This window comes from Halichoerus grypus, chromosome 1 (assembly GCF_964656455.1).
Source record: "Halichoerus grypus chromosome 1, mHalGry1.hap1.1, whole genome shotgun sequence".
NCBI lineage: Eukaryota > Metazoa > Chordata > Mammalia > Carnivora > Phocidae > Halichoerus > Halichoerus grypus.
In genome coordinates this window covers 25712811-25739052 of record NC_135712.1, presented here as the reverse complement: position 1 = coordinate 25739052, position 26242 = coordinate 25712811, and the positions used below count along the sequence as shown (strand labels likewise).

Sequence of the window (26242 nt, the reverse complement as noted above, 5' to 3'; positions counted from 1 at the left end):
CACAGGCCCTGTTTTCAAGGGAAATAAATATATAAACAAGAAAATATAAAGTGTAGGCATATATAATTTAAAAACTCACTACCTGTTTAAATATTTGGATACCAACTTTTTTTCAAAGCTGAGAATTCTATTTTAAACACAAATTTAAACAAAGGAAAATAGTTTAAAAATGTGTTATACTTCCTGACCACTAGAGATCAGTATAATACAAGGAATTAAAGTACTTGCCCACACTCTCCTGATGTGGCCACAATGGATACTGGTCACGGTGAAACAAACACATACACCCGTAATTGTAATGATTTCTATTTATAAATTTAACTGCATCTGTTGTGCATATTATTTAGGTGTTTGAAATTTTAGGGAAAAACAAAACAAAAAACACAAAGCAAGACCCCAAATCCATATGAGATCAAATACAATCAATGCAATTCAGTGTTTCTGGAACATACATGATAAATTTATTTGAAATCATATGCGTTCATATTGCCCAATTGATATATCCTTTAGCATAGAAGGTAATTTCAATTGAAATATAAGAAAATATACTTATGTTTTATTAATAAGCAATGTGCATGCATGTGTATCCACCTAGATATGGGTGTATCAATATATATATATTCATAATTCCCTAAAGAAGAAGCCTCAATAAACTCCCCTTCTGTTTATACTCACAGTTGGGAGAGAAGTAGTTTCTAGGATGCTTTCCAGCATACTCTCAAATTCATCCAAACTCTTTCTATATCTACAGTACTCAGTGAAAATCCATATTCAAAACGGCTCAGCATTCTTAGATATTAAATGATGCCTAATATTCTGTGGTACGTACAAAACTGATGAAATTGTTTTTATCAAGCACAGAAAAGTTTAATAAGCTTTTAAAATAAAAGTAACTATTAAATTAACCAGAAAATGGAACTGAACTTTGCCTTTTCCATTCTCCATGCATTTCAGTTAGTCAAACTTTTCATGCACAAACACACATGCACTGTCTCAGTGTAGAGGAATAAATTGCTTAGTCTCTGGTCAGAATGAGCAGTGAAACCACACTTGGTCCATGTATATTTAGAGAGATTGGAGGGAAATAGAATTACGGTCCTGGAATCAGAGTTAACTTAGCCCTCTGGACATGAAGAAAGACAATGCCACGATGATCCTATGTCTTTCTCTCAGCCCCGTGGGGCACTATTGTGATATAAATGGATGGGTCTATATCAATTGTATTGACAAAACGAACTAATTTCTCTCCCAATATATGCCCAACAACATGGCCTTTTTTTGTTGTTGAAAAGGCTATGCTTTTTCTTTCTTTCTCCTTTCCAGAACTGCTATTTAGAGTGAGCTGTTGCCTTGGGGAATTTAGAAGATTGCATGGTAGAGTGGAAAAGCAGAGGGATGTGGGGTTGCCCAGGCTTTGAAGACTTGTCCCAGTCACTTATCAACACCACGCTTCTGTTCCCTCGGCCTTAGAGTAGAGCAAGACTCCCTAAGTCATAGACCTCTTTGGAGTAAAATAAGCATACAGACAATAGGGACATCAGTGATACTGGCATTTTGTTGATAAGCATGGAATAACCGACTTCTGCTCTGAAACATGCTCATAACTGAGATGAATTTTAAAAAATATTCTTCCTTTGTTCTTTTTCTTATTCTTAAATGTCTACAAGATACAAATAAAAGAAACTTTCAGAGTGCAAGCTGCTCAAGATCTATAATGCTAATGTAAATTTAGACATGCTTATAGAAGGAAATCTAGAAATCTGCTCTCTCACTTGAAAATGCTTTGCTTCACCCTCTATGAGACTAATAGTATCGGTCAAGGCCCAGCAAACATTCATATGAAACATTCAATTGCAAAGTCCTTCGCACTAAAAATACTCCTTTATCAATTTGTCTTACTGGTTGAGCTCACAGATATGATAACTTTTCATGAATAGTTGAATAATTACATAATTTCATTTTTCACCATTAAGTATGTTATTCAAAAAACTGCAAGCGAATGCACCAACAATGACATCTTAAATCTTTGTCAGTAGTTACGGCTTCTTCTTGAAGTTACTGTCTTCCCCCCCACAGCTGCCCCTTAATGGAACTGTAAAATTCAAAAGCCCATTTCAACAAAAAATATCATTAATGCCCAAATAGGAGAAATGACATAATGTAAGCTAAAACAGATCTTTGAATACAGGAAGAATGTTTCTTTTTAAACATTAGTAAACGCTATAAAAATTAACCTAATTTTAAAGAGCAAAAGAGAATATGTAGGCACAACCAGAAGTCTGGTCTCCTTCACTTAAAGTTCATGTTCTCTTTGCTAAATACTGTGACTTTCCCTCCTCTCTCTTCTCTTCTGTTGACAGCTAATTTGAGTCGCCCTCTATAGTCAGACCAACAGTGGATTTACTTATCCCAACTCTCACAGTTCTTTTCTTTGGGGGTTTACTTGTTTATGAATCTGAAGGTAAGGATAGAAAGGACATAGAAGTAAAATTTACTGAATCTCTATCAGTGTGCTGCATAATTATTTATGCAATATTTCATTTGACTGTCTTACCATATACATAAGGGTTACGCAATGTTATTGGATAGGATCAATTAGGTACTATTTGAGATTACCTGAATAATAATAAAAAATAAATAACTTTCAAGGTTATATGGTTAGTATGTGGTGGCATTAAAACCTGGCAAGTTTCAAAATCCATCATCTTTCCAGCCCATGTACAATTAGTCCAAGAACAGATTTTGGGACTCACCTGGGTGTTAGTATTAAGCTGCCATTAGGTGCTGTGTTTAATTTTACAAATAGTCCACTTCCAGTAGAGAAGATTGCCATTGATGAATTTCCACTCCTAGGGAAAGACACATAGAGACAAAACAAAAACACAAACAAAGACCCCAGACCTAAATTTCTAGTTATTTAATGCCGTGGACATTGAAATAAATTATGGGATTCCATACAAAACGACTAACATTTTAATATAAAACTTCAAAAGTTTTGCTATCTAAAAGATGGTACAAATCAATAGAATTGTCCATAATGACATAAAATATAATTTTAATTTTTGTGTAATGTCTCTGGTTGTTTGCATGCTCATATATTACTTAATGAAGTTAAAATCAGTGCATAATATTACTTGGGTATCTGATTTTTTCATTTGACTCTTCTATGTTATTTAATAATTTCCATAATGATCAATTTTAATGACAACATCACAGAATTGCTGCACCGTAATTTATTTATTTATTTATTTTTTTAAAGATTTTATTTATTTGACAGAGAGAAACACAGTGAAAGAGGGAACACAAGCAGGGGGAGTGGGAGAGGGAGAAGCAGGCTTCCCGCCGAGCAGAGAGCCTGATGCGGGGCTCGATCCCAAGACCCTGGGATCATGACCTGAGCCGAAGGCAGACGCTTAACGACTGAGCCACCCAGGCGCCCCTGCACGTAATTTATTAAACCTTTTCCCTGTCGAGTGTAATCCGTCTTTTAAAAAATGCATGTAGCCTAAGAACAACCTAGAAAAAGAATATCTTCAATGTTTGCTTTTCCAAATGTTTCTTTGTTCTTGATATTTCATTCAATTCAAAGTCTAACAAGCCCTAAGGTAAAGCCAGAAGCTATGTGATTACTCTAAAAAGACAATGTGTAGCCTGGACCTTCAAGTGTCCACTCATGGGCCAGGGTGGGATGGAGAGACAGACAGTCTCCATGTGACAAAAGACATTAAGTTACTAATCTTTCTTATCCCTGAAAACATGTTACACCCATGCTCTCAACTGTGAACCGTAATTAAAGATTTCTCTCCGTTATCCTGACTCTCTTCCCTAGGCTTAGCTGGAAGCTTTTAGGGTCGCAGTTCCTAATCTTGTTTCCTGCCTTGCATTTATTCCAGATTTTAATCCTCGTATGAAACTTCTGGTTAACAGAGAGATGATACAGTTTTTATCTTTTGGAATAACGCAAAGGATCCACCCATTGCCTCTTCAAAAGAAGATCCAGTGTCTTCCCCAGGCTGTAGCCAACACCGACCCTTTTCTATCTGTGTATAGGGAACTTCCAAGGAACATTTATAGCTGTTATGATCAATAAGAAGAAAAGAAGTAGGTTGAGAGTATTTCCTGTCTCTCTCGGATGGGACAGTATCTTAAAAAAACTGAAAGTGTTCGTCTGGTACCTTTCATCCACTGAACAGAGAACTGGAACAATGGAGCTTATATGTAATGTCCCAGAATTCAGCATCTTGCACTTTAATTTTATAAACAGATAAAAGTATCTAGCACACAAATCATGACTATTCATGTAATAACACCTGAAATGAATGAATTTGCCAAAGGGAGAATGAGTGCTGTTACTGTTATTTTTAAAGATTAAGGCATTCCCTCCAAGTAAGCAGAAGCTTAAATAAGATGATCTTATTTAAATATTTATCTAAAATATATTTGTTATAGTTAAGAAAACAAAATAGGCATAAAGACCTCAAAAAGCAGTGGAGGGTAAAGAAGCCAGGAATGCTCTGGGTCAGGGCAACTCTCTGGGGCCCCCTCCATCCCCCCCAGGAGCTTTATATGACTGCTCAGTAGACTCTGCTTTGCTGCCTACCACCGCTCTCGGTCTGGTTTACCTCTCCATTCTTGGAAGTGGCGCGACCAAGAACGGCGGGCACTAAGGCAGAAAATTCCTGCAACAACATTCTCAGTACCATTATTCTGCTGAATTCCTACATGTGTTGAACATTCTTCTAGGTAGTTTTCTATGTTCCTGACTCTCCATGACCAAGGATTTCAAAGTATGTTCTCCAGGCAAGGAGCAGGAACCTCCGGAGAATGTATTAGAAACGCACCTTGCCCAGCCCCACTCCAGGCCCAGGGCAGCCAGCCGAAACTCTGGGGGCGGGGTCCAGCCGTCTGTCTGCTAACGTATCCTCCGGGTGACTTTGGTGCTTGCGAGTCAGGGAACCCCTGTCAAGGCCAAATATAATATCTATTTTTTACTCGTTCAGGGGTCTGCTTTTTGGCTTCCAAAATGACTTCTAGTTACCTGATAGGCAATTTGTTTTAAGGCAATGATAAAGTTAATTCAAATCTTAAAAAATATATTTATATATCTCAGAAATGTGGATTTAACACTTTTCCATTATCTCTACCTGTTTTTTATTCTATCCCTTGACTGTCTCTCTCTCTCTTTTTTTGTTAGATTTTATTTATTTGAGAGAGAGAGAGCATTTGCACGTGCAAGTCGGGGGAGGGGCAGAGGGAGAGGGAGAAGCAGACTCCCCACTGAGCAGGGTGCCTGATGCAGGGCTCAATTCCAGAACCTGGGGATCATGACCTGAGCTGAAGGCAGAGGCTTAACTGACTGAGCCACCCAGATTCCCCTCTTTTATTTTTTATTTTTATTATTTTTTTTAATTAAGTAAGCTCTACCCCTAACTCATGACCCAGAGATCAAGAGTTGCATGACTGAGCCAGCCAGGCACTCCGACTAGCTCTTTTAATACAGACCCTGAGAAGATGCAGTACTATCTTTGGAAATTCAAAACAAAATTTGGACAAAATTAAATTGAAAAAATATTGAAATGTTATTTATAAATATGTTTTTTAAATCTAGAATCTATTTATTTACACACTTACCACTGGCATACTATGATGGGATTGGCAGGAAAATTTTTAACTTAAGCCTATTCTAGGAGGAAAAAAAAAAAAGACTAGAGGCAAAGCTTTAAGAATAAAGAATATTTAGTAAATGCTAATACTTCTACCCTTGGATTCTCAAATGCTGTTCCATAGTGATGTTCTAACTACCTGGCAGAGGAAAAAAATAAAGATTATACATGCACATGGAAAAAAAGGACATGAAGTCTGTATTCTGAGATTGTCTTCTTTACATTTCCTCATGTAAGTCTCAAACTCACATGAGGAGACAGACTGCAGTTAATACTACAGATATATTGTTTTGAATATAGAATATAGAAGAGAATAACTGAAAGGTTCTTTTGGAAAAAAATTATAAAGTATTCACGTAATTAATTTTGTGTCGTACATACTGATGTCAGTAGCCCGAATGATGTCTAGAGGACATCAGGTCATACAAACATTTCCAGGGGTCAGTGCTGGATGCTAGAATTTGGAATTTAATCAACTGTTTCTTATTTTAAGAAATGACGGAGACAATAAAATATATTTAAGATGTTCTTGGCAACATGAAAGGTTAGCAACCTTTTATTATCACCCTTTATTTTTGAAAAACAAAATCTCAGAACAAGTGAAAAAATGAATTGTTGAGAGAGAATAAGCTAAATTAAGTTCTGCAGTTAAAGCGTGTCAATGGGTCACTCCCTGCCTCAGTTTCCTTTTCTTGCAACAAAACTTGTTTTTAATTTTTAGAGAGGCACTCTGTCAAGATTATGGCTGAGAGTTTGCATTTTTTAAATCCTGAAAATTTTAGCTCTGCAGATTTAGATAACTCTACCACACATTCGCACAGCTGTTTGGAATCCGTAGAAATTCGGTATCACGGAGAAACGTGCCCGTATAACATTACCTTGTTGACATGCTGGTGCCTCCTGACTACCTATTTCTAAACCTTTATTACCATTTGTATAGGTTATGCATCCTGAAAGGGCTCCCCGGGCTTCAGGAAAACCTTATTCTGTGTGAGAAAAGAAGCCTATAAATGCAACCCACCATCATTATTTTTAAGGTCATATATGGAGTATGAAAATACACTCAGAGATGGATTCTAGGGAGCAAAAGAAGGATATCCTGGAGGGTCTTGTATGGTATTAAATCTTTTGCGTTTCTCCTCAGGCCTGCTTGGGTTTCCTCTTTTGTCTTGCTCCTCACACTGTATTTGCCGTGATAAGAATTCCTCCTTGAAGCAGGAGTTTAGGTAGGGACGTTTTAAGCTGTTGGACACACTAAAGCTCAACAGAATAATAACAAATGTTGCGAATGCGGCAGCTAAGCACTGGCGCTCATTTCACACCCCAAAAGGCTTAAGTCATGAAGGGAGCCAGGTGGGATTAGTCTGAAAAGGGTTTTAGAGAAGGATGGACCTTCTTTTTCAGATTAGGGGAGAAGGAGGGGATTGATTTGGCAGGGCAAAAGGTGGGGAGAGCGTTCGAATAGGCAGGGGGATGGTGAATGAAAGGGGTTTGAGGCAAAGGATGGTAGCATCCTACTCAGAGTCGGGGCATGCAGGCTGTTCGGGGAACTGGACACCTTTCAGCTACAATTGCTTATTCCTTTACCACATTTATCACAACACACCTAGCAGTCCCCTAACACTACCAGAGCTTACTTAGCAAATAGGTAAGCTGAACTATTTTTAGATATTCTGACCTCAACTCCTAAGATTTTGTGATACACAGAAGGGAAAAAAATGCCAACAGACAAAAATTATCTTCACTTAATCAATTTCCTCCTTTGTGCAAGTGACTGTATTAAGAACAAGAAAGAAATTAATGGGTCAGTCTGGTAGCTGTTCTGTATTATCCCACAGATGTAATGATATTAGGAAGGAGACCAGTCCCTGGCATTTCCTACCTCAAATGTGGCTGAGAGAAATAATACTTAGGGGAGATTGTCAGAGACAGGATCCTTATGGTGAACATCTTGGAGAACGTGGTCTTAATCCCTTGTACTATATCCTCGACTCATTTGCAACTTTATTTTCTTAGCTGCCATTGGAGTTTATTTATTTTTGGGTAAGAGGCATATGACATACACCTCTATGTTTACTATGAGCTTTTCTCAGTGCACATATTTCTTTTTTCCAAGTTTTTATTTAAATTCCAGTTAGTTAACATACAGGGTAATACTAGTTTCAGGTGTAGAGTTTAGTGATTCATCTCTTACATACAACAGCCAATGCTCATCACAAGTGCCTTCCTTAATCTCCATCCCCCATTTAACCCAACTCCCCCTACCCATCTCCTTCCCAGCAACCCTCAGTTTGTTCGCTATAGTTAAGAGTCTGTTTCTTGGTTTGCTTCTCTTTACCCCTGCCCGTGTTCATTTGTTTTGTTTTTTAAATTCCACAGATGAGTGAAATCATATGGTATTTGTCTTTCTCTGATTGACTTATTTTGCTTAGCATAATACTCTCTAGCTCCACCCGTGTCATTGCAAATGGCAAGATTTCATTTTTTAGGGCTGGGTAATGTTCCATTGCATATATATGCTACCTCTTCTTTATCCATTCATCAGTTGACGGACATTTGGGCTCTTTCCATAATTTGGCTATTGTCGATAATGCTGCTATAAACACTGGGATGCATCAATGCACATATTTTTTCAATGCATTACTACCTTATAAGGATATGCATGGAAAATTTCCTTTAGAATTTAATGTCATTGGGGCACCTGGATGGCTCAGTTGGTTAAGCGTCTGCCTTTGGCTCAGGTTATGATCCCAGGGTCCTGGGATGGAGCCCTGCATCAGGCTCCCTGCTCAGCGGGGAGTCTGCTTCTCCCTCTCACTCTGCCCTCCCCCCCACTCATGCACTCTCTCTCTCTCTCAAATAAATAAATAAAATCTTAAAAAAAAGAATTTGATGTCAGGAGAAATCTGTCTTCCCTATAAAAGCGGTAGCATTTATCCTAGCTCATAATTAAAGTGATGTAATTTTTAATGTTTTCCTTTTTGCACAGGTTTCCAGGGATCTCAGATACAAATATTAGTAATTGTGCTAACCCTGTATGTTTTATAGATTTGCCTTTTTATTTCTTCAGACCTTATTTTCAGCTACTATTCTATTAATCTTACTGAACATACCCTTTGTTATAAATCACCTCAGTTTCTTTTGAAAGGTAAGGGTATAAAGAAGAAGATGGAAGGAAATGAGAAAAGAAGGAAGGGAATAGGAAAGGGAGGAAGGAAGCAAAAAATAAGGAAGAATGTAAACAAGGGAAAGAGGAAGAAGGAAAAATTAAAGAAAGGGACAGAAGGTATATTGGTATATTGTTCCATTAGACTTTATCAATTTTACTCAAAATGGCCCTTGGTCTCATAGAATATAAGGCATTATTTACAGGTTGAGGAATTGGAAATAATTTTTAGAAGGGAAATAAAATGAACAAGAAAATTTTGTTATTCATTTCAAAGGGCAAAAGTTTTCTCCTGTTCTCAACTCTTTCTGTTTTAGAATATAGAAGCTTCCCCACAAATAACAGGATCTAACAAGACTAACCCTTTATCTGATACATCATTCACAAATACCTTCTCCCATTCCGTAGGTTGTCTTTTAGTTTTGTTGACTGTTTCCTTTGCTGTGCAAAAGATTTTATCTTGATGACGTTCCAATACTTCATTTTTGCTTTTGTTTCCCTTGCCTTGGGCAATGTGTCTAGCAAGAAGTTGCTGCGACCAAGGTCAAAGAAGTTGCTGCCTATGTTCTCCTCTAGGATTTTGATGGATTCCTGTCTCACATTTAGGTCTTTCATCCATTTGAATTTATTTTTGTGTATGGTGGAAGAAAGTGGTCCAACTTCATTCTTCTGCATGTGGCTGTCTGCACTATATGTTAATTAACTTGAATTTGAATAAAACAAAACAAAACAAAAAAACCCCAAAACAAACCAGGATCTAAGGAAATGATACAGGATATTGGCTTGTATGTAATGGATTGAGTAAAAAAAGTCTTTGAGTAAAAAAAAAAAGTCTGTATCAGACTTTTATAGACTAAATAGCTATATATTGTAGAAAACTTGTAGGTAGATGATTCAGAGTTGTGCCAAACATAAGAGATATTTTCTTAACCCTTTATATGTATGACTATAGTCTCAGCAATTTCCTTGCCACATAAATCTCTCTGGGGTTACAAAATACCCATTAGAGTAGAAGTCAAAATAAGAATTAAAGACAATGAGAATTCTCCCTGAATTGTATCAATATAAATATGACATCTCATGTAAAAGAGTCCCTTAATTCCCAATAAATTGTTTTCAAATACTTAGTGGGAGAAATCAGGAATGAGTTTTTCAGAGAAAGCAATAATACCAAGCTGTGGTTGGTGAAAACCAAGGAACAAAATTTTTTCCCCCCCTTTTAATGATGTCATTCTTACAGAGGTTTCTTTAAACTCTCTACTTTTGTTTTGATCTACTGGGCAAGAAAAGTTTTTTTATAGAGAAGTTAAAATAGACTGGTGTCAGCAAGACAAACTAAGGAGTCCCATGGATTGTCAGAGATGGTCCTCAAGCTGGTTGCAGTTAAAAAAAAAAAAAAGTTTGATGTTCTGTTTCATTTCACTTTATTTTGTTTTTGATACCAGATGAAATCAAATTGCCAGACTTTAGAGATGTTTTGTACAAGTTCTCTGTTTTCTACTGAAACACGTACACAAAATTTCATGGGTTCCTTTGAGATGACAAGATTACCCCATCAAAATCACCTGGAGCTCTGCAAAGACTCAAGATCTCTAGGGCCCACACTAGCCAAGGTCTGGGGTCTGTGAAGCTACTTGTTGTCTGTGATAATAAGTAAGGTGTTTGTAATTAGATAAGAAATAATTGCATATTAACTTTTACTAACCTTCAATTGAAATTTAGTCTTTCTTTCTTACACAAATGTGGGTGACTAACCACAACACTGATAGCAACACCTATAATTTTGTCATCAAAACAAATATTGCAATTGGTGCATACATCTAAAAATATCATTTATGCTCATTTTTGTCTTATAGTAATCATTAGAACCACCAACATATCTTATCCAATACCTAAATAAATACATATTACCATATCATATTTACAACGTTTTCCTAGTTACTTTTTTATTTTTATAAAGAAAAAAAATTTTTTAGAGAGAGAGAGAGTGCCTACCAGCAGGGAGGCAGAGAGAGAGAGAGAGAAAGAGAGAGAGAATCTCAAGCAGGCTCCACACCCAGCACAGAGCCCCTGTGGGGAGTCCCTTGCTGGGCTTGAGCTCAGGACCCTTAGCTGAAATCAAGAGTCTGATGCTTAACCAATTGGGCCATCAGGTGCCCCTTGATAGTTATTTTTTAAAGAAGTTAATTTCCTTTGTAATTACGTGTATTTTATTTTTTACATTTAAATATACAAATCTAAGGAGAGGTTGGTAAGTTTCAGCAGACTGCCAAAGGGTCCATGACATGCAAAAGATGGTTAAGAAAGCCTGCCCTAGATTGCGGTTCTCAAACTTTAGCATCAGAATCACCTGAAGGGCTCGTTCAAACACAGTTTGCCAACCTTACTCTAGACTTGCCCATGAGTAGGTCTCAGGGGGAGCTCCAGAATTTGCATTTCTGTACATGCATTCCAGGCTTGCAGATGCTGCTAGTTTGGTCCTAAAAATCAAACGTCAAAAACCATTGACCACACTGAATCCAAATGTCTGGGTAAAAGACCAGGTGATTCTAACTATAACCAGGTTTGGGGGCTGCTGATCCAACTCTTGGATTACAAGTCTGTGGTACACTTGCTTTCACTCCCTTGCCCATAGCAGATGGAATTTCCTAACCACTGTGCTTTTCATAATCTGGTAAATAATAAACTTACTAAATATGAATCTAATAAAGTTATAAAATTACTATGCTTTGCTATAATTATTTTCTCCTTACTTATTTTTGGTTAATTCATTTCTAATTTTAAAATAGGAAAATATCAGAGTTATAGTTTGTATATCAGGTAAATGATGAACTTTTTTGATTGGTCAATTAAACCAAGTAAAATAAAAATTTTCCACCATCTTGCCCACAAGCTGCCCCTGCCCCATCTCACCCTAGGAAAGTAGCTAAGAATACGATAAAAATTTCCTTTGGTGCTAAACTTTCAAATTAAAAATTAAAAATAACAGAAAATAATTATTTCTTTGTGAAGTTAGCAAATACAAAAATAAATCATTTAAAGTAGAAGTTAGTAATTAAATTTTTTCTGCTGATTCCTGTATCTTATCTTTGTTGTTATTTTGTGTTAAGGCTTTTCCCACATAGTTGAAAATTTGGGGACAATGACAGGAAGTATGGACAAGAACAGGAATACTTTTGGTCTACCAATTTTTAAAACTACTATGAAACACAAGTTCTATTTTCAGTTTTCCAGGACCCAGTGTTAAACTGTGGATACAAATTTGTGCTGGTGCCTATAGAGGATATTAAATCATTGATGCTCTGTTTATTTGGAAGGCTTATAAAAACAACATTTTACCCCCCACTCCCCAGCAACTTCAAAACACCTCTAAAATGGAAGAACTTGAAGTAATTCCATTTCTTATTTTGGATTTGAGAATGAGAGGCTCAACCTGAGGCTTCTGACATTTGAACTGAAGGTATCTTGCACAGGACTATTATAGAATTTAAAATTTTTTTTAGATTTTATTTATTTATTTGACAGAGAGAGACCCAGTGAGAGAGGGAGAGTGGGAGAGGGAGAAGCAGGCTCCCCGTGGAGCAGGGAGCCCGATGTGGGGCTAGATCCCAGGATCATGACCTGAGCCAAAGGCAGACGCTTAACAACTGAGCCCAGGCACCCCTAGAATTTAAAAATTAACAGCAGCTCCTCATAAGCAGCCTAATAGGGGTATGTATAACCAACTCTATTTTTAAGACATTAGTATTTCCTAAATTCTGTGAAGCTATAGAAACCTGATGACTTCTAGTTTTTAATGGCTTAGCAAGGCAAATCAACCACATAGTTCATTTATTGGGTTAGTAACGAGGTAGTGTGCTTTCCTAGGAAATGTTTTAAAAATCACTACCCTAAGTTTCTTTAACATTTATCCTTACATTCGTGTAAAATATTTCCTTTCATACTTTGATCAGAGACATGAAAGTGTTATTTAAAGTACTTTTTTACTTATGCATGCTATAAACGGCAGGGAATGAAAATGTTTCATTTAAAAGAGGGAAGGCTGATGAAATCTGCCTCACATGATTTACTAGAATCTTTGGGGAATTGCATTTTGTACCCTATCTGCATAAATAATCTTGAGAGACTACAGTGCCTTTTTAATAAATTGACTCCTAAATTACTTTCCACTGTACCAAACACATCATTTTAAACTCACTAAGTTTTCTTTCAGTTACCATGCGCCAGTCTAGACACATTCTCATTAAAGCTATAACTTTCTTTCAATTACTAGAGCACTATGGAGACTATTTAATAAGTGCAGGCCCAAAGATTAAAGTCTTTGCAGAGATTACCTGACTCATTTCTGAAGAATGCAAGTGCCTGACCTTCATCAAAAATATTGTATCTAAGGCAGTGGGATGTACTATTTGCTTGATACACACTAAAAAATCTAGTTCTTTGTCTCTGTCTCCTGATGGAAGGACTGTGATTCATAGGAAATGAGGTCAGTGAACTAGAGAGTAAAATCTGGCTGGGGAAACATGTAAATGGATAGTACCCAGTTGTGTGGGGTTGCCTGTCATCCACTCAGCTCAACCTGTTTTCTAGAACGCCTTCCCTGACATGCCCAAAGTGAGCGGTTCTCTTCTAGCACATTGTATTTATCACGTTACATTGTCATTATATTTTTATGTGTCTGTCCCCACCATATTTAAAGCAAAAACCATGTTTTACTCATCCATGGAACAGACACGGTATCTTTGCTAATGCTTAAATTTCTGATCCAGGAGTAATCCAAAATAATACATTTATATTAGCAACTGTTAAAAAGTAATAAAGATATATGTCTCCTTTGTAATACATTCTCTCATGCAATTGTAGGAATCCCCAACATCTTTCATTCAAAGTTTAAAAACTTCTGTCAATGAAGATATTGATATTTTGTTCTTTGCAAAGGATTCATTTTGACCCCATATATCCTCCAGGAAACTATTTAGTTAAGATTCACAACCAGAATGAAAAACCTCCTGGGTCTATAACCATATAATGATGCTTGGATAGATGGTGAATTGGAACACAAGTTCCATCATCCAGGGCATTTGGATTCATCACTTGTGGAAACAAGGTCAAGTTACCAATCTCTTTAGCTTACTCTTTACTAAATTCGTGAGTCTATAAAACAATTCCCAAGAATTACCAAGTTCGGTAGTGAAAGCAAATGACTTCCTAGGGCGTCACCTGTATGGACTTACTATTGAACTAAAATCAACATTAAAGTAGGAATCTGGAAACATTGCCACTTACCCAGTGCTTTACTTGAAGTGAGAATAAATAAACAACTGTCAGTTTCAATGTTTTGTTGGCCCTTCATCCAAAAACATTATTCCCTCTACAGCTTACCTTCCTCCAAGCCTCTTTATGTCTCAAAGTTTCCCATGTTGAAAGAATTTTTGTTAGAATACAAGCTATAATGTATTATAAAAACAATAATATATATATATAAAGTGCAGGAAGTCTCTGATTAATAATCCTCAGTTAGGATTATTTACATAATGGATGATAAAACTCACATCCTCCTTTTGCTCTTTATAGGAATTTGTTTTCCTGATGAGGTTGACATCACTCAAATGAGACTTAAAGCTGGGGAGTTCACATTCTGAATGAACAGCATTTTAGGAAGTAATGGAAGTTGAAAACTCTCAATTCAAATTGCAAGAAATCGTGGGGCATTTCTGACACTCTGAATGGGACCTCAACACATTTTCCAATGGTGAAATACCTATATGCGGTGGTTAGGTACTAGATTGGCATTAATATACAATGTAACTCTCCCAGTCTACTAGAAATTAAATGGCCATTATAGATTACATCAAGACCTAATCACTGCATTAATGTTATTTCTAGTGGAAAATATGTCTTTGGTTAAAAAAATAAACATTTTGAAATAAATTTTGAAAATCTGGGTATAGCATGAAGACTATATGATTATTAATCAGCTAAAAAGAAGGGCCCCTTATAAAGAAAGCAATCAATTACCTTTGATTTTGATGAACTAAGAACAGTTGAGATAATTGCCAAATGCTGAGGTTATGTGTGGATGTTGACTTTTTCACTTTATATAAAATTTTTAGAATGGATTAGAAAATCAATCCCCATCAGGACAGAAGGAAAATGATAATGATTTATAGTTGAACAACTTTGGGCATTTAGATAGCTAGATATTTCTATTTTATATGCACATATATTTATATGTAATGAATAATTTATTTCTTTAGGAAATGTTTATTTAATATCTATATTTTGAGACAACGATAAGTCTGAATGTTAGCAATGCAGTAATGGATATAATAGGCATAGTTCCTATATTTATAGACTTTATGGTTTAATATGACAAGACAAACTAGTAAATAATATAGTGCTATACATGATAAAATAACCATCCATGATCTAATATGGTTAAATCTCCCAAATCATGAATACCAAAGGATCAGAATGCTGAATTAGAGTTGACTATACAACTTAAAAGAAGCGGATTATTACTACTCTTCCCTTCTATTTTAAACTTCATTACTTTTGAGATTGATGGGAAGGTAAAAAATGAATATGGTGAACTTGTATATTTGATGTAATATATTATGACAGATTGGAACTATAATAAATTTTAGGTGCATCATTAATGTGGAATTATCACTTTCATTATGCTTCTTCAAAAAAATCTTGAAATTTTGCATACCCTTTCTCACAGTAATTATACTGCTACAGATTTTCCAAAGGAATTATTGTGGAAATGTTGCAAAGATACAGCAAAAGCATGTTCTCTAAGGACCCTTGTGATTAGTTATATATATATTGCGATATAGCATAACATAGAATATTTCATTTTCTTCGATAATTTATAGAAAATATTTAATGACATGAGAAATGCTCACGTGTAAGTAGACTATAAAACAGCATAATATGATATTTTGTATGATTTTATAATACAGTATTTCTATATACTTAGTTTATATCATATTTATAAGAAGGTTATTAACAGTGGTTGTTTTGAGAATGGTGTTAATCAAGATTTTTATTTTCTTCCTTTTGCTCACGTGTATTTTCTAAATTCATAACTTCCATAAATTTTAAATGTCTCAATAAACCCAGTTTGATACCAATAAAATAGTTTGAGAATCTCTTAAAACAGAGCTGAGTAGAATTACTTACCCTAGTCCCAGCAGCTGACAGACATCATTTGAAATCTGGGTGGTCCAGTTGTCAGCACAAGCTGTACGCCATATGCTCAGGATTCTGAACTGCACCAAACCATTGCTGTTCATTGTGCCGTTGAAAAGACGCACTAAAGAGATTCGATCACACACAGGGTCATTTTGACCTAAGTTGTTAAAAGTAAATAATGGGCTCTAAACTACATGTGTTGGGGTGCCTGGGTGGCTCAGATGGTTAAGCATCCGACTCTTGATTTCAGCTCAGGTCATGATCTCAGGGTCCTGAGATCGATCTCCACCAGGCTCTGCGCTGGGGTGGAGCCTGCTTAAGATTCTTTCTCTCCCTTTCACTGTGCCCCTCCCCCTTCCGTGTTCTCTCTCTCTCTCTCTCTCTCTCTCACTCTCTCAAAAAAAATAGTAAGGTACATGTGTAATGTTCTTAACATTTAGTTTAGAGATTGATCGTAATTTTTCTTAAGAGTATTAGAAGGCCTAAGTTGGAAAAATACAAATTTGGTAGACTTAACATTGCTCTTTTGTATATCTATAAAAATGGAAAAGGCAGAGATATGGAAGTTTATTGCATATCAGTACAGCATATAAACAGAAAATAAAGTTATTTGTGAGGAGCATGTCTTACAAGCTTAATCTCTAAAAGAAGGAAAATTCAAGTTCAGAAACAACTTTAAGCACTTTTTCCCCCCTACTTCCTTCTCTAGAAATTATTTTCTTTGGCCTTGTTCTTTTGCTGTTTGGTTTCCATCTTCTTCCCTGCCATTTTACAAGCATGTTGGATACAGTATAAACGCTGTGAGTGGCCAGGTAGGGACTGGGCCAAGCTAAGTGAGTTTATCAAACAGGTGAAACATCAGCAATGATAGTTTCAGCACAAACACCATACTGTAATTCTGTAAGTTAATGTTATTGTTTACATTTTTTCCCTATTCTGAGCAAAGTAAGAGCACTGACTTTAGAATTAGACAGACTTAAGTTGAAAAGGCAACTCTAGCCCTTACCAGGTGTGGGATCTTTGGCAGCCACTTAACTTCGCCAAGCCTCAGGTTTCTCATGGCTAAAAAGAGCTAATTCTTATTATGATAAGATTGTTTTACAGTGCTCAGTTATAGCACATAATAAGTAGCATTAAATAGTTGCTTAGAAATAAAAGCAAGACATAGAAAAAGTAGCCATTGCTCATTATGTTATAGAGATCTGGAAGTGGGCTAGGCTGAGGACTCAACAAAGCAGGAGTAGGTATTGAAGAACCAAGAATACAAAAGGGCAAGTCTAACATAGTTCTAAGTAAACATGAGGGTGTCTCCATATGCAGACAATGGGCAGAGCATCATAGTCATTAAGGGCGGTGCTAGAGGACCTGGTGCAGGCCATTGTCTCTCTCTGGTATTTTATGGTTTCTATGTGAATATGGGTTGTCCTAGACTTAAAGTTACTAAATTTACATTTAAATAGACAAATAAAACAGGGATCTGCATGTTGACTTTGCTCCTAACCAGAATGGCGTTGGAAGTGTTGAAATCACTGGGGGATGATCATACCCAAAAGCACCAAAACATGACCTGATAAACACATTCCTAATCTTTCTTTTACATTTGTAGAATCCATATGTAGAGGCTAAAGCGACAAAAGGGTTTTCCTAAAAATAGAACATACCGCAATGTGCTTCATCTGAGCCATCCTTACAGTGTAGAAGACCATCACAGAGATTCACCAGTGGGACACACTCTCCATTCTTACACTGAAAATGGTCTTCTTTGCAGGGCTCTATGGAGAGAGAATATTATGTATAGGGTGAAGAGGTGACAAATAGATGATCCTGTAGTATCCATCCCATTTCTGCCTCTTTACACGTGAGCCTTTTACCCCAGTGCATGGTTGAGCTAGATTTAATATCAAGTAAGACTATACACACTTAGTTGCTCAGGATACCTCTGCAATAGTCGTGTCAAGGCCAGAGATGTGGCTTGAGAAAAGCGTGGATAAACCCTTAGGCATCTTCTTTGCAGCAGAGCACAGAGTAGTTCTAAGAGATGGCCAAGAGGTTTGGGATACACCCCTCCCTCACAAACTCTGTTAGTTTCTTCAATAAACTCCACCACCCCAAATGAACATACAAGCAACAACCATTGGAATGTTACACAAGCATAAAAAGATCTATTGATTTCACCACCCAAATGATACATCAAAACTTACACTATAGAGAAATGTGGAAGTTGTCTTTTGGTGGGACCAAAGTTGGACCAGGCTGTAAACAGTGAGATCATGTAAAGCATGGGTCAGGTAGGAAAAGTAGTTACAAAGAAATGGAAACTCTGCATTAGCAGTAATTTGTTAGGAGCTTAAAGATGGAGCTCCAAACAAGTAAATCAGGGTTAGAGTCAAGGGAATGTGATCGGCATATGAAGAAACAGAAGGAAAATGAAGAGACTGAACAAAGAAGGAACTGAGTGGTTCTGGAGGTAGTTGGTGGTTTCTAGAATTTGAGTCATGCAAAAATGGGCCTACTGGAAATATTCATTGTTTGAGGAAAGTGGATACTGCTGTTTCCTGGAACAGTTTGATCTTACAGGGTTTTGTGCAGGGACAGAGGGTCTTGTTCCCTCAACATGTTTGTTTGTTTGTTTATTTATTTATTTATTTATTTATTTATTTATTTATTATTTCTAACTGTAGCTTGGGAGGGATAGCTACATGGCAGTATTAGGATCTGGGTTGAGGGCCACACGGGATTTGGCTTCCCTGAGAAGGGAGATAGTGGTTGGGCACGTAGAGGCTTGATGTTTCTTCCCCTACATGGTGCATGAATGATCATAATGGGGAAACAAAAGCCCTTGATAAAAATAAGGAAGAGGGAAACCTATATTTTGAAAGCTATTATGGATATTACTCATAAACTATTATATTGTTTTCAAGGAGACACAGTTCATGTTAAAGTGGTTTCAAAACTGAACTGTACTAATCTCCATATGGACTTTCTCAATTTATCATGATCAAATGTAATGGCACTTGAAAGGAATCATTCCTGTTGTTTTAAATCTAGGTTGTAGCCCCAAATCTGAGAGTACTGATCAATACTCTTACACTCTAAAAAGAGGTACTAAATGTAGCCATACTACACTTACTAAAAAAAATATCAAAATTGGTCTAGCAACAATCAATACTCATCATCTATTTCCAGATATATATATATAAAGAGGATAAGAGTTTTTTTCTAAAAAAAGACTGTGTAATGACCTTGAGGAAGAGTGTTTTCAAGTGAGAGAGGGGAAGATGGTGCCATCCAGCACACCAAGTGAAGGAAGCTCCAAGACAACAATTCATATCGAGTTGCCTTAAAGGAGGAGGGTCATCAACCACGCCCCACCTGAATTTTTTTTTTTTACACCAAAGAATCTCAAGGGCTGGTGCTTCCATGGGATTAATGCAGGAGCTTTCAGATTTTTTTTCAACTCATGTGTGTGTCTGTGTGTGTGTGTGCGCGTATGTGTATGTGTGTGTAACTAAATTAAACATGCTTATTCTGTTTCGTTCTTTTTTTTTTTTTTAAAGATTTTATTTATTTATTTGACAGAAAGTTACACAGCGAGAGAGGGAACACAAGCAGGTGGAGTGGGAGAGGGAGAAGCAGGCTTCCCACTGAGCGGGGAGCCTGATGCGGGGCTCAATCCCAGGACCCTGGGATCGTGACCTGAGCCGAAGGCAGATGCTTAATGACTGAGCCACCCAGGAGCCTCATATTCTGTTCTGTTCTATTCTGAATTTTGTTCTATTTTATTTTATTCCATTCCATAATAAGAAATGCTAGTCAAACCAAATAAATTGATTCCATGATCAGCTTTTTGAAAATATCAGACTAAACTGAAGTATAGTGAATAACTTCACAGGAAGTGGTGACTTTAGTCTAAACTAAACTAAGAAGTTTATGGGCAGATAGCTGTACAAATAAAGATTTATGTTCACTTCCTGTGTAATGAATTCAAAGTCAGAAGTTAGGCTGGAAATTCCCTTGATGGTAGTTAGGGGCCGGGAGAGAGGGTGGCAGTGGAAACAACCTGCATTTTCTCCATGTGGGAAAAGTGCATGACTTTCTTTTTGACCAATGGACACTGGATAATTGAGTGACAGCTGACTCCAACACAAAGTGGAGAGATAGAAGCTGGGGTGAGGGGTGGATTAGGAGCTGAGTAGGGCTATAGGAGATTGTCTAGGAAGAGTACCACTCATGCCAACAGTGCAGTAGTCCTGGGATGGGGGCGGGAGAAGAATGCTCCAAATAACCCACAGTTCTGTTCTACAAAAGAGCTAACATTTGGCCAGGAGCCACTATTAGCCAAAAGAAAAATACGGTGGTGATAGAATTTTCCTGTTTGCCTCTCCTCGGACACTACAGCTATAGGAAGATGGAAGGGAAAGAAGGTGGAAAATGAGTCAAAGGCAGTATTTCTACTCTCCTCTACCTTAAGTTGTCAGGCTAAGTTTTGTACCCAGAACTGGGAGATAAAAGAAACTTTGAACTAGATGATATTAAAGTTTTGATGAGGTATTTGACAGTACATCTTAATAGTTAGAAGTGAGTCTTAATTACCCAGTTAAGAAAATTTAATACCTAACAAAATTGGGAGAGTGAAGAGATCTGCCCAAAATATCCAGGGGCCAAAGAGAGATTTGAAATAAAGTAGGTGGAGAAAAAAAAGCTTTTTCTGTTGACACTCTTGTTGAGTCCATTCTTTAAACGGAATATACAGTTTCCTAACTGAAATACCCATACGCCTTGTTTCTTCATCTTTACATGCCTGGCATAAAGTGGGAAATCAGTAGTATCTGTTAAACATTAAGTGAATTAATTTATGTTAAATGAGCAATATGCCTCAAAGATCAGTATGAACCCTAGTAACAGAGTTGACATAATATAAAGCAACCTTTAAAAAGTATGATTTCAAAGAAATACATTTTTTAAATTGGACAATTGTCTAATGGCGACTCTACTGATTTACAAAACAGAAATTGATTCTATGAAGGTAAGATATGCTTGTTTGTATTTGAATGTGGCTAAAACATAAGCTCTGGAATCTTATGACCTTAGTTTGAGCTGCAATTTAGTCATTTTCTTTATGTTTATTTTCAACCTTGAGCAAATAAATTACTCTTTCTGAGCCTTAGTTTCTTTGACTGTCCAATGGGAATAAATACTATTATGTCTTAGGTGTATTCTGAGAGCCAGGTAAAAAAAAGAAATGTATTTGGTACACCAACATGAATATATTGAATGCTAATGAATAATATCTTTTTTTAAAGAAACACATTTTTTTTTAAGATTTTATTTATTTGTCAGAGTGAGAGAGAGAAAAAGTGCACAAGCAGGGGAAGTGGCAGGCAGAGGGAGAAACAGGCTCCCCGCAGAGCAAGGAGCCCAATATAGGACTCGATCCCAGGACTCTGAGCTGAAGGCAGATGCTTAACCGACTGAGCCACCCAGGCGTTCCATGAACAATATTCTTAACAGCAAAAAGAGTAACACTTAGAAAGCATTCCTTTCACTGATATTTTAAGTTAACATTCTTACTTCCATGTTCCAGTTGTGCTATGTTCCCCTCAGATAACCATCTAAACAACAAGAAAGCATGCTTAATCTTTTCCTCTGGGTCTCTTAAAACAATAATTGGAGCTGTTTGTACTTTATTTTTAACTTTGGAATATTCTATGCTTTGCAACCCAAATCTAAGTTAAATTAATAAAAAAAAATATTTTAAGGAAGACATGGTTGGTCTGGTTGTTTCTACAAATCTTTACCCCAATGAGAGAAGTAGGTTACATATATCAACTATAATATTGTTAGGGATGTTCTTGTAAATGTAATTATCAATTTGTTTCACAAACACATAGTTTTTAACCAGATTAGTGAGATGATAAATGGGTGAAGACAATTTCATATTCTACAGGCAAGCATTAATATTTTAACTGACTTTATATTTTATCTCTCCACTATTAATTTTCCTTTAAAAAGCAAGAAAGCTTAAAACTAGGTATGCATGTGTTTGTATTTGTATATTCTATTTTAAATCTATACTTTGATATATATTATATTTATTTAAAAAGTTGACAGCCTAATTACATATCCATGATTAAATATCTTAATAGAGAATATTAGTCGCCATGAGTTATTTTTAAATTATCTCATTACTTTGTTTTCCTAGCTTGTTAAAATCATTATGTAAAAATGAGTTCTCAATGCCAAGAATTTAATCATAGATAAGTTAATTGATAATTTTACTCTTTTACTAGTGTCATCAGGCTATGTTTATTTAGTAAAGCACATACTTGCTGAATGGAAATTTAAATTTTTGAATGAAAGTATGAGTGAATACATATATAAAGATCTGAAGATTGTAATTTATTTTTGTGCTGTGGCCTGAAGCTGTTGAGGTCATGGCCTACGAATCTAGAAAAGAAAATAACTTGCTTCTGTAAAATAGATGCGTTCAATGAAAAAATGCTGAAGGGGGCAAAATGATCTCTTGTTCCTGAACTGAGTAGAAATGATAAATTCTGAAGAAAGTGTAAATAAACTCATCCAAAATTTTCCTTACATGCATGAACTGGATTCTGATTCTTTGCAACATAGAGCAGTTCAGCTTCATTAAGAAGTCTTTAACCCACAAGTGTAGCTCTCTGTGGCCTCTGAAATCTTACTTCTGATCATTTTATGCTCATAGTGAGAGAGGGAAGAAGAAATATTGCTAAGAATTGAATTTTCCCATCTTCTTTTTATGAAGTCTCCAGTAGCCCTGCCTCATTTAGTCAACATATGCTTGGCTTTAAATGGAACTGAATTGATCTCTAAGGCCCATGCCACACAATCTGGGGAGGGCTCTAAACCCCTAAATGTAATCAGCTGCCACTTCCACCGTTGCCTGATAAGCACAATTGAATTCCAAATTAAGACTCTGAGTATCAGAAAAGAGCAATGAGGGGACATTTATGGGAGACAGATCTTAATAAATCTATATTTCATATGCTCTAGTTTAATTTACAAGGAAATGCTAAAAATAGGATAAGGAAAGGAGATACAAAAATATGCTATACAATTGTTTTATATTTCAGTTGAATGCATTGGGAGGTGCCCTTAAAATATCACAGAAGATAAATGAAGTACATAAATGCTGAAAATTTGTGATATCCCTTTTATACTTCTTTCTAAAATGATCCTCGAAGCAGGACACCATATAAACAGATAAGTGTGCTCAATCTCTCTTTCCATTACCAGCTTGATTATCTTCCACTGCCAATTCCCTGTTTCTATAATTGCTTTTCAGTCTTTTGGTGTAAAAATCCTGCTGGGAGAAGATTGTGCTGATGATGACTCATTCAGCCAATTTTCTACTCCACAGCCCCATCTGTCCCGTGTCCAGGAGGGTTGGGAAATCACATTCCCAGAGTATTCACCACATAGTGATGGTCATGGAAGCCTCCATTCTAGGTTCAATCAGGAATTCTCTCTAAACGATTTATTTCTTGAATAACAAAATCATAGTAATTGCAATCTAGCAAATGGGTAAACAAATATGAACAACCCCTACACCAAAAACTTGGGATCTATTTCATGTTAGAAGTAATAGATTGTGCTCTTAGGCTTTTACCTTGAATAGAATTGCTTTTTCAAAATCCTTGGTGTTGTATTTATCTCATAAAAATCTACTAAAAACCAGAAACTGTAATATTTTTGTTGGAAGAGATTTATTGTTGTATTCCTTTTTGTGATCTATTCTTTCCACCTCTTTCCTTTGTTCTCATTTAAGTTTTTTTAAAAAGACCTACATTTCTCTAAAATTTTGTGTCAAAATGGTTTCTTTTTTGCAGATGGTAGGATGACCAATAATTATTCCAATTGTTTGGATTTATGAAAAAAAATCCATTTGCCTAGTTAGAGTTAGTTTTTTATCTCGTTAGTTCAGTTGGTTTTATAATTCATCTTCATTTCTTTATGAATATACTTTTTTCTTATTTTTATTTATTTATGTATGTATGTATGTATGTATGTATGTATGTATTTTCCTTCCATTTCTAAGAGTTCGGCTTTTTTAGATTCCACCTACGTGATATAATGTAGTATTTGTCTTCCTCTGACTTATTTCCCTTAGCCTAATGGCCTCAAGGTTTATCCATGTTGTCACAAATGACAGGATTTCCTTCTTTCTCATGGATGAATAGTATTCCATTGACTATAATATACCACATTACCTTTATCCATTTATCTGTAGATTGTCATTGAAGTTGTTTCTATATCTTGGCTATCATAAATAACACTGCAATGAACATGGAAGTACAGATATCTCTTTGAGATTCTGATTTCATTTCTTCTGGATTCACACCCAGAAGTGGGATTGCTGGATTATATGGTAGTTCTAATTTTAAATTTTGTGAAACCTTCATAATGTTTTCCATAGTGGCTGTACCAGTTTGCCTTCCCATCAATAGTATACAAGGGTTCCCTTTACCCCACATCCTCACCAATACTTGTTATTTATTACTTGTCTTTTCAACAATAGCCATTTTAACAAGCATGAGTTGATATCTCATTGTGTTTTGGATTTGCATTGCCCTGATGATGAGTGATGTCGAGCATCTTTTCATGTACTTTTTGGTCATTTCTATATCTTTTTTGGAAAAAAATTATTCAGTTCTTCTCCTTTTTTAAAAAATTCAGATTGTTTTTTAATTTTTTAATTTTAATTCCTGTATAGTTAACATAGATTGTTATATTAGTTTCAGATGTACAATATAATGATTTAAAAAAATATATAATACTTTTTTCAAAAGCCCTTTTCATGACATCATTCTTGGAAAAAATTTGGGAAGTCCTCTTTTCCAGCAGGTAGGTATTAGGTATTTTCTTACACTACTTTAAGATACTTTGAAGAATTAATTCTTTTGTATTCAAATAATAGATGACAGATGCCATATAGATGATATTGGTGCCCATACATTTAATTCTCCACAAAATCTTAGAAATATCACTATATTGTCTTTAAGTATTCATCGTGAAATCAGTAATATATAAAGCTGATCTGATTTTTTAAAGATTTATTTATTTGAGAGAGCGAGGAGGGGGAGGGAGAGAGAGAATCTCCAGAAGATTCCCTGCTGAGTGTGGAGCCCAACACGGGCTGGATCCCAACATCCTGAGATCATGACCTGATCAGAAACAAGAGTCAGATGTTTAACCTACTGAGTGACCCAGGTGCCCCAAAGCTGATCTGATTTTTAACACATTTGGAAAATTATTATATTTATTCTGTTTAGGAATTTGTCAAAAAATGTTCCTCTTAAAATTTAAAAATTTAAATAAGAAATTTTATAACACTGATTATTGCTTATTAATTTTTTATAGACAGCAGTAAGACATTGTGATTTTTAGGCATTTAATCAGATCCAGAAACTATATATAATTTTCCCCCCTTTATACCTTTCACTGTTAGTTTTGACTGGTTCTTTTCATTTGGGAATGCTTATTATTTTCAAATTGTGGCTTGGTGTTGTTTTTCCTTCATGCCCATTGCAGATTCTCACATTTTTCCATCTCTTTATCTATTGTTTTTGCATTCTTGATCATGCTTTTGTGCAGCAATTTTTGCAGAAATGTGGATATTTTGGTGCCAGAGTGTTTGACTAGGTATGCTATCAACCAAAAAACTGTGCCTTTTATGCCATTAACAAAGACCTCTAATCAAATCAGAAAGAATAATTTGGTTGTGGTAGAGTTTCAGTAGGAGATTCCTCTGTCTAAAAATGGCCACGGTTTTCCAAATATCTTCAGGGGCAACTGATTTGTAATATCATTTTTGGGGGGCAGGTGTTCAGCAAGATATTAGAAGCTAAAGTTAAATATTAATTTTTAATAAAAAACTAAAAGTCATAATATTAGGTATAAAAATAATGCTGAAGCCATTTTGTGTCTTCTATTATCAACTAAAATTCTTTATTATATCATTTACTTTCTATGTAACTGTAAGAACCAATTAGGTTTTATCAACAATACACAACCAAAGTCTTTTTTATCTTAGAAGAACTAAATATTATATATCAGATTTTTCTCATCCATGTCCATTATTGATCTACATTTTAAAGGTATCATCAGAAAACGAAATGATTAACTTAAGTTAAATCAAATGTTGAATGAAATTAAAATTAAAATAATAGGTACACCA

General features: G+C 35.8%; 1 protein-coding gene across 1 annotated transcript in view; it reads right to left on the bottom strand.

Annotated features, from left to right (window-relative positions):
- Positions 1 to 26242, bottom strand: part of TMPRSS15 (transmembrane serine protease 15) — a 112179-nt gene that overhangs the window by 21298 nt on the left and 64639 nt on the right. The window contains exons 18-20 of the mRNA XM_078071539.1: positions 17691 to 17801; positions 16018 to 16150; positions 2754 to 2849 (exon numbers count right to left, since the gene is read on the bottom strand). Coding sequence (XP_077927665.1) covers positions 2754 to 2849; positions 16018 to 16150; positions 17691 to 17801 — 340 coding nt within the window. The remainder of the gene's footprint in view (positions 1 to 2753; positions 2850 to 16017; positions 16151 to 17690; positions 17802 to 26242) is intronic.